This window comes from Poecile atricapillus, chromosome 5 (genome assembly GCF_030490865.1).
Source record: "Poecile atricapillus isolate bPoeAtr1 chromosome 5, bPoeAtr1.hap1, whole genome shotgun sequence".
Taxonomy (NCBI): Eukaryota; Metazoa; Chordata; class Aves; order Passeriformes; family Paridae; genus Poecile; species Poecile atricapillus.
Genome location: NC_081253.1, coordinates 22,889,086 through 22,906,054, shown reverse-complemented (window position 1 = coordinate 22,906,054; position 16,969 = coordinate 22,889,086). Strand labels below are relative to the sequence as shown.

The following is a 16,969-nucleotide window of genomic DNA, read 5'->3' as shown; positions in this document are numbered from 1 at the left end:
TGCAAAGAAATTGATGATATCTTGATGTTTGCTGATGTTACAATGTTTTTTTCCAGGTAAAAGATAAAGAAATTAGAGGAACAAAGTTTGTCGTGGCAGGATTAAAAGAAGGTTGTTTTTACAAATTTAGAGTTAGAGCAGTAAATGCTGCTGGCATCGGAGAGCCTGGAGAAGTTACAGACATTATTGAAATGAAAGACAGAATTGGTATTTATCATTTTTTTTACATTTTTAGTACCTCTAACTCAAAGTAAGAAAAATAAATAATTGACTTTTTTTTTCTCTTCCCTCAGTGGCTCCTGATATTAACTTGGATGCAAGTGTCAGGGACAGAATTGTTGTTCATGCTGGAGGAGTAATTCGGATCATAGCATATGTCTCAGGAAAACCACCTCCAACTGTGACCTGGAGCAGAGATGAGCAAGCTTTGCCAGAAGAAGCCAAAATTGAAGAAACAGCTATTAGTTCTTCTTTAGTCATCAAGAATTGCAAAAGGAGTCACCAGGGTTTATACACCCTTCTTGCTAAAAATGATGGTGGTGAGAGGAAGAAGACAATTATTGTTGATGTGCTAGGTAAATAGCATCTTCAGTGCTTGTGAACAAATACAATTTCATAAGATTCAGCGTGTATGCTTCAATACTCCAATTTTTCCTTTGCTTTCAGATGTGCCAGGCCCAGTTGGATTGCCACTCCTTACGGAGAATTTAACCAACGACTCTTGTAAATTGTCATGGTTTACTCCTGAAGATGATGGTGGCTCTCCTATTACCAACTATATAATTGAAAAACGTGAATCTGACCATAGAGCTTGGACTCCAGTGACCTACACAGTTACAAGACAGAATGCTACTGTTCAGGGCCTCATTCAAGGGAAAGCCTACTTTTTCCGAATTGCAGCTGAGAATATAATTGGCATGGGTCCTTTCACAGAAACAACAAAAGAGATTCTCATTAGAGACCCAATAAGTAAGAATAGTTTTTGTTTCAATAACTGTCATATGAGATTAATACACAGGAGGATTCTGAATATGCAGAAAAATGAATCTACTTTGTTTTTACTTTATTCACAGCTGTTCCTGACCGTCCAGAAGACCTAGAAGTAAAAGCAGTTACCAAGAACTCCGTTACACTGACTTGGAACCCTCCAAAATATAATGGGGGCTCAGATATCACCATGTACGTTCTAGAGAGCCGTCTCATTGGAAAAGACAAATTCCACAAAGTTACAAAGGAGAAAATGCTTGATAGGAAATTCACTGTAGAAGGCTTGAAGGAGGGTGACACCTATGAGTATCGTGTGAGTGCTTGCAATATTGTGGGACAAGGCAAGCCATCATTTTGCACTAAACCAATCACGTGCAAGGATGAAATTGGTATGTTTCTTTTTCATATTTCTTTTGAAAATAGTAATTACATTTACTGATTCCTTACCTTTTCATATTAATATTGCTGATATTTGTGGACATTGTGTATTTTAATTTTGTCTTTCAGCTCCTCCCACACTTGACCTTGACTTTAGAGACAAGCTTATTGTCCGAGTTGGTGAAGCTTTCAGCTTGACTGGACGTTACTCAGGCAAACCTGCACCAAAGGTTACTTGGCTAAAGGATGATATTGTTGTGAAAGAAGATGACAGAATAAAGATCAAGACAACTCCTACAACTCTTTGTTTGGGGGTACTAAAATCTGTCCGTGAAGACACAGGCAAATATTGTGTTACTGTAGAGAACAGCACAGGATCAAGGAAAGGATTTTGTCAAGTTAATGTCGTTGGTAGGTTTTACAGAACAACAGCTTTGTCTGTGGTTTTTATTAGTGATTATAATTCACTGAGTTTTATAAAATTTAAGTATTGAAATATGTTCTTTACTACAATAATTTGATTTACTGTATTCTCGGTTATACTAAAAAGCTATTTATTAATTTTGAGCACATATTTAACTCTGAATTAGTTTATTCAGCCTGAATAATTTAATGTCTCTACATGCACTTAGAAAAAATCAACACCGTAGAAAATGTTAATCACCAAATACACCTAAGCATTAAGAATGTCAAACATGTTTTACAGAGGAATAGCCCTGACATCTTGATTCCTTATTATAACTGTGATGTCAATCAGTTTCTAATTTTACACTGCATTTGCTGTATTGACAGTTTAATCTATGTTGTTTCATGAAGTTCATAAAAAAGCATGAATATATTTTATTTTTTCTTAAACAGATCGCCCATCACCTCCAGTAGGCCCAGTTATATTTGATGAAGTCTTTAAAGATCATATGGTAGTTTCCTGGAAACCTCCATTAGATGATGGAGGCAGTGAAATTACTAATTACATAATTGAGAAGAAGGATACACACAAAGACTTGTGGATGCCAGTTACGTCTGCCACAGTAAAGACAACATGCAAAATTCCCAAGCTGCTTGAAGGAAGAGAATACCAAATTCGAATTTATGCTGAAAATCTTTATGGCATAAGTGATCCTCTCATCTCTGATGAGATGAAAGCCAAGGATCGTTTCCGTAAGTTTTTAATTTTCAATTTTATTTGGATACTTCAGTCTTTATTCTGTTTGTAATGCTCATACACTCATTTTTTTCTTCTCACCCCAGGTGTACCTGATGCACCTGAACAACCAATCGTTAAGGATGTAACCAAAGACTCTGCATTAGTGGTTTGGAACAAACCATATGATGGAGGCAAGCCGATAACAAACTACATTTTAGAAAAGAAGGAAACAATGGCTACAAGATGGGTCAAAGCTACCAAAGACCCAATTTTCCCCGGTACAAAGTTCAAAGTACCTGACCTCCTTGAAGGCTGTCAGTATGAATTCCGTGTTTCAGCAGAAAATGAAATTGGTGTAGGTGATCCTAGTCCACCATCAAAACCAATTTTTGCTAGAGATCCAATCGGTAAAGTATCACATTTCATTTCTTACTGAATTTTTAATGCGCTCCATTTCAGTTAGAAAATTATTCTAATAGTTCCTCTTTTTTCTCCCATTTCTTTATTTTTTTTTTACTTTTTTAACAGCAAAACCAAGTCCACCTGTTAATCCAGAAGCAGTAGATAAAACTAAAAATTCAGTTGATTTATCTTGGCAGCCACCTCGCCATGATGGAAATGGCAAGATAATTGGCTACCTTGTAGAGTATCAGAAAGTTGGAGATGAAGAATGGAAACAGGCTAATCTTACAGCAGATTCTTGTCCTGAAACAAACTACAAAGTCACTGGTCTTACTGAGGGATTAACCTATAAATTCAGGGTCAAGGCAGTCAATGCGGCAGGTGAATCTGATCCAGCACATGTTCCTGATCCAGTAGAAGTAAAGGACAGGCTTGGTAAGTTTAATAAAATCAGATAAGTTTACCTAAGAACAGACTTCTTCTTTCTCACTTTGTAAAAACTTGTATTTTTGATTCCAGAACCTCCTGAGTTAATACTTGATGCTAATATGGCCCGAGAACAGCATATAAAAGCTGGAGATACCCTGAGACTTAGTGCTGTTATTAAAGGTGTTCCATTCCCAAAAGTTACTTGGAAGAAAGAAGATCATGAGGTCTCACCCAAAGCTGATATTGAAGTTACAGGAGTTGGCAGTAAGCTTGAAATCCGTAACACGGTCCATGAAGATGGTGGAATGTACTCCCTGACAGTTGAAAATCCAGCTGGTTCAAAGACTGTTTCAGTAAAAGTTGTGGTCTTAGGTAATCTTTTTGTGTTCCTTCTATACAACTTCTTCTTTTTGCTCTAATCAGAGATTAAGAAATAAAGGAATTTCTGGAAAATATCTGTAAACCAAGTTATATTTGTGTTTTTATGCAAATATAAAAAAATAGAAAAAGGACTAAAAATTACACAAAATATAACACAATTTATCTTGAAATTTACAGTTTTTTAAAGAAATGCTTCGGTTACCAAATAAATAACTGATTGTATTTTTATCAATGTTAGATAAGCCTGGTCCACCCAGAAATCTGAAAATCAGTGATATTAGAAGTGACTCTTGCTATCTCACTTGGATGGAACCGGAAGATGATGGTGGCTCTGTGATTACCAACTATGTGGTGGAGAGGAAAGATGTAGCTTCTGCACAGTGGGTAGCCATCTCTTCATCCTCCAAGAAACGCAGTCATATGGCTAAATATCTGATGGAAGGCACCCAGTATCTCTTCCGAGTTGCAGCTGAGAATCAATATGGTAGAGGTCCATATGTGGAAACACTTAAGCCTATCAAAGCTATAGATCCCCTGCGTAAGTGTTTTTCAGTTATATTGATTTGTTTTCTTCATAAGGGATTTGGTAATTTTGAGGTTGTCCTGTTGGTATGAACATGATACACTGGTACCATAGGTTTTTCATCCTAGTAACCATTTTGGTTTTGTATTTTAAAAGATCCTCCAGGGCCACCAAAGAATCTGCATCATGTAGATGTTGACAAGACGGAGGTTTCCCTTGTTTGGAATCGACCAGATCGTGATGGTGGTGCTGAGATAACTGGGTATTTGGTGGAATATCAAGAAGATGGTGCAGATGAATGGACAAAATTCCAGACAGTCCCTATGCTAGACTGTGTCGTTACAGGACTACAGAAAGGAAAAATATACAAATTCCGTGTGAGAGCTCAAAACATTGTTGGTCTTGGCCTTCCAGACACAACTATACCAATAGAGTGTCAAGAAAAACTAGGTAATTTTTGGTTTTTCGTATATTTCACCGATATTTTCTTTTTTTCTATAAGCATTTGCCCTAAAAAATAATTTCCATTTTTCTCTAATTTCAGTACCTCCATCTGTGGATCTAGATGTAAAATTAATTGAAGGTCTCGTTGTTAAAGCTGGCACCACAGTGCACCTTCCAGCAATTATGAGAGGTGTGCCAGTTCCCACAGCAAAATGGGTTACTGATGACACTGAAATTAAACCAGATGGCAAATACAAGATTGAAACTGACAATTACTCAACTGTGCTTACTATCAAAGACTGTGTAAGAAAAGATACAGGAGAATATCTACTCACAGTATCTAATGCAGCTGGCAGCAAAACTGTGGCTCTGCACCTTACAGTTTTGGATGTTCCAGGCCCACCAACTGGTCCAATTAATATTCTTGAAGTAACACCAGAATATATGGTTATTTCTTGGCGCCCTCCTAAAGATGATGGTGGGAGTCCTATAATAAATTATATTGTTGAGAAGCGTCAATCAAAGAAAGAAACTTGGGGAGTGGTTAGCTCTGGAACAAGTCACACAAAGATTAAGGTTCCACGACTGCAGAAAGGCTGTGAATATATTTTCCGTGTTCGTGCAGAAAATAAGATAGGCATTGGTGCACCCCTGGATTCAGAACCAACAGTTGCTAAATACATGTTTGATCCACCATCCCCACCTGGTAAACCAACTGTTTATGATGTTACAGAAAATGCTGCAACAGTGTCTTGGACCCTACCAAAATCTGATGGTGGAACTCCAATAACTGGTTATATACTTGAACGTCGGGAAGCATCTGGTAAATGGGTGCGTGTCAATAAGACACCTATACTTGATATGAAATACAGAGTCACTGGTCTTTTTGAAGGCAATACATACGAATTCAGAGTTTTTGCAGAAAACATGGTGGGCTTAAGTAAACCATCTCCAAGCTCTGATCCAATAAAAGCATCACGTCCTATCACTCCTCCTGGACCACCTATAAATCCAAAATTAAAAGACAAAACTAAAGAATCAGCTGATCTTGTGTGGACAAAGCCCCTCAAGGATGGTGGCAGCCCAATTCTGGGATACATTGTGGAATGTCAGAAAGCTGGAACTACACAGTGGAATAGGATTAACAAGGATGAACTTATTCGACAGTGTGCTTTCAGAGTACCTGGATTAATAGAAGGAAATGAATATAAGTTCCGAATAAAAGCTGTCAACATCGTGGGAGAGGGAGAACCAAGAGAACTACCAGAAACTGTTCTTGCAAAAGATATTCTTTCTCCTCCAGAAATAAGCTTAGATGTGACCTGTCGAGACTTAATTACTGTCCGAGTTGGTCAAACAATACGTATTACTGGTAAGGTAAAAGGCAGACCAGATCCTGAAATAACTTGGTCTAAAGATGGCAAAGTACTAGTCCAAGATAAGCATATTGAAATACTTCATGATCTGCCTAATGTTGAACTGCAAGTGAAAGAAGCCAAAAGATCTGATCATGGCAAATACATAATAGCAGCTAAGAACAGCTGTGGCCAGGCTCAAGCTTTTGCTGTTGTTAATGTACTTGACAGACCTGGACCATGTCAGAATCTGAAAATAAGCTATGTCACAAAAGACTCTTGTATGATCTCTTGGGAGAGCCCAGTGGATAATGGTGGCTCTGAAATTACAAATTACATAGTAGAATATCGTCAGCCGAATCAGAGGGGATGGTCAATTGTCTCCTCTGATATTACTAAGAGATTAGTAAAGGCAAATCTTGTAGAGAACCGTGAATACTTCTTCAGAGTTTGTGCAGAGAACAAAATAGGTCCAGGGCCTTGCATTGAGACCAAGACTCCTATCCTTGCTATCAATCCTATTGACAAGCCTGGAGAGCCAGAAAATCTTCACATTGCAGAGAAAGGGAAGACATTTGTATATCTGAAATGGAGAAGACCAGATTATGATGGTGGAAGTCCCAATTTAAGTTATCATGTTGAGAGAAAACTGAAAGATTCAGATGAATGGGAAAGAGTTCACAAAGGAAGCATTAAGGAAACACACTACATGGTAGATAAGTGTGTGGAAAATAAAATTTACCAATTCCGAGTTCAGACTAAGAACGAGGCTGGTGAAAGTAACTGGGTAAAAACAGCTGAAGTTGTTGTGAAGGAAGATCTCCAGAAACCAGTCCTAGATTTGAAGTTAAGTGGGGTTCTAACTGTGAAAGCAGGCGACACAATTAGAATTGAGGCTGGAGTCAGAGGAAAACCACAGCCTGAAGTTGTATGGGCAAAAGACAAAGATGCCACAGATCTCACCAGATCTCCAAGAGTCAGCATTGAAAACACTTCTGACACATCTAAGTTCGTTCTCACAAAATCAAGGCGTACTGATGGTGGGAAATACGTGATTACAGCAACTAATGCAGCTGGCAGCTTTGTAGCATATGCTACTGTTATTGTCTTGGATAAGCCAGGTCCTGTACGAAACCTGAAAGTCACTGACATTTCAAGTGATAGATGTACTGTTACTTGGGATCCTCCAGAAGATGATGGTGGTTGTGAAATACAGAACTACATCCTGGAAAAATGTGAAAGCAAGCGTATGGTTTGGTCTACATTCTCTTCCTCTGTCCTAACAAACTATGCCAAAGTGACACGCCTCATTGAGGGTAATGAGTATATATTCAGAGTGCGTGCAGAGAATAAAATGGGCACTGGTCCACCAACAGAAACACATCCAATTATTGCAAAAACAAAATATGATAGACCTGGGCGCCCTGACCCTCCAGATGTCACAAGAGTCAGCAAAGAAGAGATGACTGTAGTTTGGAATCCACCAGAATATGATGGTGGCAAATCAATTACAGGATACATTTTAGAGAAGAAAGAGAAACGGTCACTAAGATGGGTTCCTGTTACTAAAACCCCAATCCCAGAGAGACGCAAGAAGGTTACTAATCTCTTCCCTGGTCATGAATACCAGTTCCGCGTCAGTGCTGAAAATGAAGTGGGACTTGGAGAACCAAGCTTGCCATCAAGACCTGTGATAGCCAAAGACCCAATAGGTAAAATACCATTGATTTTTTCTGTATTATTTTAATGTTAACAGATTGCTAAACTGTACAGCTGTGTTCTAATCTGTAATTTTTACTGTTTTACAGAGCCACCTGGTCCTCCCACAAACCTGAGAGTGGTTGATAGCACAAAGACTTCCTTAACTCTTGGCTGGGGAAAACCGGTGTACGATGGTGGTGCTCCAATTATTGGATATGTTGTGGAAATGAGACCAAAAGTTGAGGGTGCCGATCCTGAAGCAGGATGGAAACGATGTAATGTTGCTGCTCAAGTTATTCATACAGAATTCACAGCTACCAGCCTGGATGAGAAGCAATTGTATGAGTTTAGGGTTTCTGCCCAAAACCAGGTTGGCCTTGGCCGACCAGCAGAACTGAAAGAAGCTGTGTCTCCCAAAGAAATTCTTGGTGAGTTTTCCCATCCTCTTTTGGGGTGTTTACATACAACACTTTAATTACTTGAGGCATTTTATATCATGTGCAAAACTTTGCATCTTATTTCTTTGTCTTTCAGAACCTCCTGAGATTGAGCTGGATGCGAGCATGAGAAAGTTAGTCACAGTCAGAGCAGGATGCCCTATTAGACTTTTTGCCATTGTTAGGGGTCGCCCAGCACCAAAAGTCACCTGGAGGAGAATGGGTGTTGATAATGTTATCAGAAAAGGACAAGTTGATCTGGTTGACACTATGGCCTTCTGTGTCATTCCCGATTCCACACGTGATGACTCAGGCAAATATTCATTGACACTTGTTAATCCAGCTGGAGAAAAGGCTGTATTTGTGAACGTCAGAGTTCTGGGTAAGTAATGAGAAATACCTCAAGACTTTTATAACTATTTTGGATGTTCCTTGCAGGAATATTTATGATCCTCAGGTGCAAAAGTTTTTGAGCATAACTCTGTCACCTAACACTAACTCCCTCCATGTAGAAAGCTTTTGCTCACCTTTAATTTTAACTTATTAAAGAAGAAAATACTAACATAAATTGAAATTTCTTCATAGATACTCCTGGACCTGTGTCAGACTTCAAGGTTTCAGACGTCACCAAGATGTCCTGCCATCTTTCATGGGCACCTCCAGAGAATGATGGGGGTAGCCCAGTGACTCATTACATCCTGCAGAAACGGGAAGCTGACAGGAAGACCTGGGCAACAGTCACGGCAGAACTAAAGAAAACCAGTTTCCAAATAGCGAACCTTGTGCCTGGAAATGAATATTACTTCAGAGTAACAGCAGTAAATGAGTATGGGTCAGGTGTTCCAAGTGACATACCAAAGCCTGTTCTAGCAACAGATCCTCTAAGTGAGTATGCCTTTATGTATATTTTATGTTTGCCTCCATGGACATTTTCTGTTTATTTTTCTTTAATTTTTGTCAGATTTTTGCATTTTTTAATTAGCACTTCTGAACTGAACAGTGCTGCTAGCTACTTAAGTAAAAACATAAGTATTTCTGTGTCAGTTTCTTTCAAATAATATGATCAATGAATACCTTTGAAATTATTACGAGTTTCACTCTTTTCTATATTGTCCTGGTTGAATTTGCATGGACAGCATCCAATATTCAAGAGTAAAAAAATATTGGAAATTCAGTGTTTAATATGTTTCTTTTTTCCCCGAAAGGTGAACCTGATCCACCAAGAAAACTTGAAGTAACTGAAATTACAAAGAACAGTGCTACTTTGGGCTGGCTGCCACCACTTCGCGATGGAGGCTCTAAAATTGATGGATACATTGTTAGCTACAAAGAACATGATCAACCAGCAGATCGCTGGACAGAATATTCAGTTGTTAAAGATCTCTCCATTGTTGTAGCTGGTCTGAAAGAAGGAAAGAAGTACAACTTTAGAGTGGCAGCTAGAAATGCTGTAGGAGTAAGTTTGCCAATAGAAGCTACAGGAGAATATGAAATTAAAGAACAACTCAGTAAGTAACAATTTAAATACTACTTAATATACTGCTTTAATGATTAAATGAGCAAGATACACAGGTTTTTGAGTCATAGAAAGACATTTGCTTTGTAGAGTTATCTGGAGGATTATGGTTAACTGTACTGAATATTTTGACAGGTCAGGAAAAAAAGAGAGTTGACCACTAATTTAGAATTATTAAATAATTTTTCAGGTTTGGTTTAGGTTGGAACCAGAAGATAAGAATTAGGGAGAAGTAATAAATACCTTCAATGAAGTTTACATGAAAGAAAAACTGTGTCAGACTGGTAGTTTGAGAGATAAATGGGAAAGTCAGAGCTGTTTTAATATAAGAGAAAATAAGTGGTTTATATTGTAAGGTTGGTTGAGAATATAAAACAAAAGTCAGGGAGGACAGCTTGGCCTATTTAAGGTGGTGGTGTTCCTGAGGCACAGGAATATTTAGGGTAAGGGCAAGATGAGGTAAGGGCAATCTTCTTAATTTGAGACATGAGAAGAAAAAGAGAGAGGCACCGGAGCAGGAGAATGAAAACTAGCCAGTGGAAGGAAGTACACCAAACATGCTTCCAGGTTTCTTTGGGAAAAAAATTGATTTTGTGCAAAAGAAGTAGGAGAAAAATAATTCAAAGATACAGAAAGAGTGACTGTGAAAGCATGTTTATCTCAGTAAGAACTTCAGTTTTCTTCTTCATGTTTCATGTAGGTCAGCAATAAGTGAGCAACAGGTTTCAGATAAAAAGAGGAATTGTATTTTGTGCATTAATAGTGCGCAAATCTCTACATAATTTGCTTGTGTGAAGGCAATCCAAATTCATAATTATTCTCTTATAAACTGTACAATAATGTAAGGCTGAAATGGATATTGCCACCTGCAGAAACTGTCATTCATACAGGTGATTCCACTTAAGAGAGGAGCAGAGAAGTTTCACATGAAAAAATAAGAAAAAGTAAGTTAATGCATCACAGAAGTTGAATTTATTTGCCTCTGTGTGATTTTTTTACAGTCCCACCTAAGATTCTGATGCCTGATCATGTTCACATTAAAGCTGGAAAGAAACTGAGGATTGAAGCTCATGTATATGGGAAGCCTCAGCCGGTCTGTAAATGGCTGAAAGGAGATCAAGATGTAGTTACATCCAGTCGCCTTGCTGTGCATAAAGCAGAAAAGTCTTCTGTTCTTATCATTAAGGATGTGACTAGAAAAGATACTGATTTTTACACTCTTACTGCAGAAAATAGCTCTGGTACTGATAGTCAGAAAATCAAAGTGACCGTCATGGGTATGTTCCATTTGGTTGTTTTTCAGTCCAGCTTTATACAAAGCTGGTTTTACTATATTCCAGTGGTTGCCATTTTATTTCATCCCTTTGTTCTTAATATGCTTTTTTCATGCAGATAAGCCAGGTCCACCACAGCCTCCATTTGATATTTCTGAAATAGATGCTGATGCTTGCACTCTTTCATGGCACATACCACTTGAAGATGGTGGCAGCAACATTACAAACTATATAGTTGAGAAATGTGATGTAAGTCGAGGAGACTGGATAACAGCTTTGTCTTCTGTCACAAAGACAAGCTGCAGAATTGGAAAACTGATTCCTGGAGAAGAGTATATGTTCCGTGTTCGTGCTGAAAATCGTTTTGGGATTTCTGAGCCACTTGCTTCTGGCAAGATGATCGCAAGATTCCCATTTGGTATGCCTCTTTTTGATAGCAGCATTTCTCGATTTAACTTTCTAGTAAGAAAACATACAATTGATGTCTATCTTCGTATTCCTTTCTAGATGTTCCCAGTGAACCAAAGAATGCACGTATTACCAAGGTCAATAAGGACTGCATTTTTGTTGCTTGGGATAAACCAGATAGCGATGGAGGCAGTCCAATCACTGGTTATCTCATTGAGCGCAAAGAAAGGAACAGTTTACTGTGGGTGAAAGCTAATGACACAGCTGTGCGCTCCACAGAGTACCCTTGTGTGGGCCTCATTGAAGGTCTTGAGTATACTTTCAGAATTTATGCATTGAACAGAGCTGGAGCAAGTAAACCTAGTAAACCAACCGAGTTTGTCACAGCAAGAGCACCAGTTGGTAAGCCACCCATACCAGTACTTTGCAACAGACTGTTTTTATGATAATTTTCAATATATCTCCAACTTATTATGATCTTTAGTTTGCCCTTCTGTTTATACTTTCACGTGTACTATGATGTCACTCTGATTGCACTGTCTAGGTATGCAGTAAATAAGATCCAGTACTATTAAAGCCATTTTTTAACGTGTTAGCTCTTTTCTGGAAAAATATACTATAACATGTTTTTATTTGCCATAGATCCTCCTGGAAAACCTGAAGTTATTGATGTCACTAAGAGTACTGCATCACTGGTATGGACAAGACCAAAACATGATGGTGGTAGCAAACTTATTGGTTACTTTGTGGAAGCTTGCAAATTACCTGGTGATAAGTGGGTTCGGTGCAATACAACTCCATATCAAATACCCCAAGAGGAGTACACTGTGACTGGTTTGGAGGAAAATGCTCAGTACCAATTTAGAGCAATTGCCAAGACAGCAGTTAACATCAGCCAACCTTCAGAACCTTCTGATCCTGTGACCATTCATCCAGAAAATGGTAAGGAATAAAAAAGCCTTTGATCGCTCTGGTAAGAGTCTGTGCTTTTTGGGGACCAATACTCACATGAAGTGTGAGACATTTATCTCCTTCTAGGTTGATTAACTCTTGGACTCTCTCCTTTCAGTTCCTCCCAGAATAGAGTTGGATGTGTCTATGCAATCACAGCTTACAGTAAAAGCTGGAACTAATGTGCGTCTGGAGGCAAATGTATATGGCAAGCCAATGCCAGCAATCACCTGGAAGAAAGAAGGAGAAGTTTTAAAGCCATCTGAAGGTGTTAAGATCACCACAAAGAGAAATCTTGCTACAGTTGAGTTGTTCAGTGTTAACAGGAAGCAAACAGGAGACTACACTATTACTGCTGAAAATGCAAGTGGAACAAAATCAGCAACCATTAGGCTTAAAGTACTTGGTAAGCTAAAAACTGTCTATTAATTAATACATTCATAATTAAATGATATAGCAAGGGATAGAATTATAACAATGTGATATTAATTGTTCTAGATAAGCCTGGCCCACCAGCTTCTGTTAAAATCAAACATATGTATGCTGATCGCGCAATGCTTTCTTGGGAGCCTCCTCTGGAAGATGGAGGTTCAGAAATTACCAACTACATTGTAGACAAGCGTGAAACAAGCAGACCTAACTGGGCCCAAGTCAGTGCCAATGTACCCATTACCAGCTGCACAGTGGAGAAACTAATAGAAGGACATGAGTACCAGTTCCGCATTTGTGCTGAAAACAAATATGGTGTTGGAGACCCCATCTTAACTGAACCAGCAGTTGCTAAGAACCCATATGGTAAGTGCTTTGTGGAATAGTTTCATTAGTCCCTGGGTTTTTGTCTATACTTATGAAAGTGACTGTAATTTTCAAATAAATCTCTACAGATGTACCCGGACCTTGTGATCCACCAGTAATTAGCAATGTAACAAAAGACTTCATGACTGTTAGCTGGAAGCCACCAGCTAGTGATGGTGGATCCCCGATAACTGGTTATATACTTGAGAAGCGTGAAACGAAGGCTCTCAACTGGACAAAAGTAAACAGAAAGCCTGTCATTGAAAGAACTGTAAAAGCTACTGGACTCCAAGAAGGAACAGAATATGAGTTCCGGGTGATAGCATTGAATAAGGCTGGACCAGGCAAGCCTAGCGCACCATCTAAAGCAGTGTATGCTCGTGATCCTCAATGTAAGCTAAAAGTCTCAGATATTTTCCATTATAATTTCCAAATATTATCATGCAGCATTGGGTATGCTGACTTTATGTTGTTTTAATTCCCAGATCCTCCTGGCCCACCTGCTTTCCCAAAAGTGGTTGATACTACTCGTAATTCGATTAGCCTGTCATGGAGCAAACCAGCATATGATGGAGGAAGCCCTATCATTGGTTATCTAGTGGAATCAAAAAGAGCTGACACAGACAACTGGGTCAGATGCAATCTACCCAAGAATTTACAGGCTACACATTTTGTGGTAACAGGGCTGATGGAAGATACAGAGTACCAGTTCCGTGTATATGCTGTCAATAAGATTGGATACAGCGATCCAAGTGATGTTCCTGATAAACACACTGCCAAAGACATTTTAAGTATGTTCACTGAGAACAGATTGCCTTGTTGACTTCTGTTTCAATTCATGGGATGAGTCTCAAAGATACACTTTGTCGCAGGTCACAGGCGCAGATTAATTTGGAACATGTTTTTACTCAAAAAATGTGGGCTAACAGTGGCTAATTTGGAAGAAAACAGGACACTTAGGAACAGAATAGAATTTGGTGTCTGCTTTTTGCATTTATATGCTTTATAACCTTCTGGCTCCTACTGGATCTTCAAGATTATTTTCTTTTTCTAATCCTAAAATTAGAATTTCCAGATCTCTCATCTTTCTTAAAACTTTCAGTCACCTTCATATCTTTAAATAATTTGAAGTCAAGATTACTATTGTAAGCAGCTGTATGATGCTCTTTGATTGTATGACACTCCTTAAGAGACATGCTGGCTTTTGTATGCATTTTGCTGCACGTACAAAAGCATTGCTTCACAAAACTGTCTTAGTTCAAGAAAAGCATTAGAGTCCAGGGGGCTCTGAAACTCCTTGGAATTCTAGAGAAACTGATAGCCTTTCTAACATAAATGGTGTAAAGGCAGGGGGAAAAAACGGAGGTGAAATTGGTGCAAAAAAGGGTATATTATCTATATAATTATTGCAAATTATCTTCAAATAGAAGTCAGGACACTAGCATCATCATAGGTATAAGAAGTTGCTTAGTCTAGTGGAATGTCTGTGAAAAGGGACTATTTGTCAGAGTAACTTTGTGATCATCTTAAAGATGATTCTTTAATTACATGGGTTTTTTTCTTAAACACGCAGTTCCACCTGAAGGAGAACTTGATGCAGAGCTAAGAAAAGTCCTTGTGTTGCGTGCTGGAGTCACAATGAGACTTTATGTACCAGTCAGAGGACGTCCACCTCCAAAGATTTCATGGTCTAAAGTGGGTGCCAACCTAAGAGATAGACAAGGATTAGACATCAAGTCAACTGATTTTGATACCTTCCTGCGTTGTGAAAATGTAAATAAATATGATGCTGGAAAATACGTCCTCAGTCTGGAGAACAGCTGTGGCAAAAAGTCATATACCATTGTTGTAAAAGTACTTGGTAAGTCTAAGGGCTTTCCCCATTATAATATATTTGTAAATTTTTTAACTGTTTTTTAAAATTTTGTTACTAAATCAAATACGTTGTTGTTGTGTTTATCCAGATACGCCAGGCCCACCCATTAACCTGATTGTAAAGGAAGCATCTAAAGATTCTGCCTTCATTACATGGGAACCTCCTCTAGTAGATGGGGGCAGTCCAATCAAAAATTATGTTGTTGAAAAACGTGATGCAGAAAGAAAATCATGGTCCACAGTAACAACAGAGTGTCCAAAGACAAGCTACAGGATAACTAACTTAGAAGAAGGCAAATCTTACTTCTTCAGAGTTTTTGCTGAAAATGAATATGGTATTGGTGATCCTTGTGAAACTCGTGATGCTGTCAAAGCTTCTGGTAGGAAAAATTAATACTTTTCATCTATTCTTGTGGTTCAAATAATCTTTATTTTTAGCTTGAATGAAAACTTACTATGCTTTTCTTCCTTCTAGAAACACCTGGGCCGGTTGTGGATCTAAAAGCTTCAGCTGTAACAAAATCCTCATGCAATTTGGTATGGAAGAAACCTATCAGTGATGGTGGAAGCCGTATTTCTGCATATATTGTTGAAGTCCTGGTTGGTGATAATAAATGGCAAGAAGTCATGCGGGGAAAAAATCTCCATTTTTCAATGAGAGACTTAAAAGAAGGACAAGAATATACTTTTAGAGTGAAGGCCCAAAATGATGCTGGATATGGAACTCCATCAGAGATCACAATTGTAGCAAAAGATGATGTTGGTGAGAAGCAAGATCATTAATTCAATGCTTTACTTACCCAAATTATATTTTATGCATGCTATCATTACCCTGTATACATAGAAATAAGACACCTTTAAAACAGCATCTTAATTTTACCGCAGAGTTTATGCATAGTGGAATAACTAGTGTCCTTCATTTTTCACAGCGGCACCTGAACTTGACTTAAGAGATCTACCTGATTTGTGCTATACAGCTAAAGAGGGTAGCAATTTCCGTCTTAAAATCCCTATGAAAGGCAAGCCTGTCCCAACCGTAACTTGGAAGAAGGATGAAGACCAGGCAATTACTGAGAGTGGGAGAGTTGCTTTTGAATCAACAGCAGTTAATACCACTCTTGTAGTACATGACTGCCAGAAAGCTGATGCAGGAAAATACACAATAACTCTGAAGAATGTTGCTGGCAGCAAGGAAGGCACTATTTTTGTGAAAGTTGTTGGCAAACCTGGCATACCAACAGGTCCAGTGAAATTTGAAGAAGTCACAGCTGATGCCATTACCTTAAAATGGGGCCCTCCAAAAGACGATGGTGGTTCAGAAATCACTAACTATGTTCTAGAGAAGAGAGATAACATAAACAATAAGTGGGTGACTTGTGCCTCTGCAGTCCAGAAAACCACATTTAGAGTTACAAGGCTTCATGAAGGAAATGAATATACATTCAGGATCAGGGCTGAAAACAAATATGGAGTAGGGGAAGGTCTTAAATCAGAGCCTGTCATTGCAAAACATCCATTTGGTAAGTATCCATTATAATTTTTGAAATCTAAAAAATTTATTGTAGAGGTCATAATAATTCTTTTAACATTGCTTCAATTTTTCAATGTTGTTTAGATGTCCCAGATGCTCCTCCACCTCCCAATATTGTTGCTGTTCGGCATGAGTCTGTAGCCTTAACTTGGACTGATCCCAGAAGAAATGGAGGTTCACCAATCACAGGTACATCCCCCAAAACCTCCCTAGTATTTCTGTTCTTAATAGTACTTTCTCTCTGTCAAAGGATAAGATAAAAGTAACAGGTGTTTATGCACTAAATTGAGTGATTCATTGATTGATTGATTGACTGATTGATTGACTGATTTCACTGGTTTGCTTCATATTAAAAAAAAAGAAATAAATGTTGGGAAAATATTAACTGAGAAACAATATCTTTGCTCAGAGCCAAAATAAGTAAAGAAGTAAACCCCA

The 16,969-nt window shown here is 38.4% G+C and overlaps 1 protein-coding gene across 1 annotated transcript in view; it reads left to right on the top strand.

Annotated features, from left to right (window-relative positions):
• The window catches only part of TTN (titin), a 240,302-nt gene that overhangs the window by 175,420 nt on the left and 47,913 nt on the right, over positions 1-16,969 (top strand). Inside the window, exons 225-253 of the mRNA XM_058840325.1 lie at positions 57-207; positions 294-575; positions 667-969; positions 1,074-1,376; positions 1,495-1,776; positions 2,224-2,523; positions 2,614-2,916; positions 3,038-3,346; positions 3,431-3,712; positions 3,960-4,259; positions 4,401-4,694; positions 4,789-7,755; positions 7,852-8,172; positions 8,279-8,563; positions 8,767-9,066; positions 9,387-9,689; positions 10,699-10,974; positions 11,090-11,389; positions 11,479-11,781; positions 12,022-12,321; positions 12,449-12,736; positions 12,829-13,125; positions 13,215-13,517; positions 13,611-13,916; positions 14,699-14,986; positions 15,090-15,380; positions 15,476-15,763; positions 15,930-16,520; positions 16,616-16,720. Of these exons, the coding sequence (XP_058696308.1) occupies positions 57-207; positions 294-575; positions 667-969; positions 1,074-1,376; positions 1,495-1,776; positions 2,224-2,523; positions 2,614-2,916; positions 3,038-3,346; positions 3,431-3,712; positions 3,960-4,259; positions 4,401-4,694; positions 4,789-7,755; positions 7,852-8,172; positions 8,279-8,563; positions 8,767-9,066; positions 9,387-9,689; positions 10,699-10,974; positions 11,090-11,389; positions 11,479-11,781; positions 12,022-12,321; positions 12,449-12,736; positions 12,829-13,125; positions 13,215-13,517; positions 13,611-13,916; positions 14,699-14,986; positions 15,090-15,380; positions 15,476-15,763; positions 15,930-16,520; positions 16,616-16,720 (11,221 nt within the window). The remainder of the gene's footprint in view (positions 1-56; positions 208-293; positions 576-666; positions 970-1,073; positions 1,377-1,494; positions 1,777-2,223; positions 2,524-2,613; positions 2,917-3,037; positions 3,347-3,430; positions 3,713-3,959; positions 4,260-4,400; positions 4,695-4,788; positions 7,756-7,851; positions 8,173-8,278; positions 8,564-8,766; positions 9,067-9,386; positions 9,690-10,698; positions 10,975-11,089; positions 11,390-11,478; positions 11,782-12,021; positions 12,322-12,448; positions 12,737-12,828; positions 13,126-13,214; positions 13,518-13,610; positions 13,917-14,698; positions 14,987-15,089; positions 15,381-15,475; positions 15,764-15,929; positions 16,521-16,615; positions 16,721-16,969) is intronic.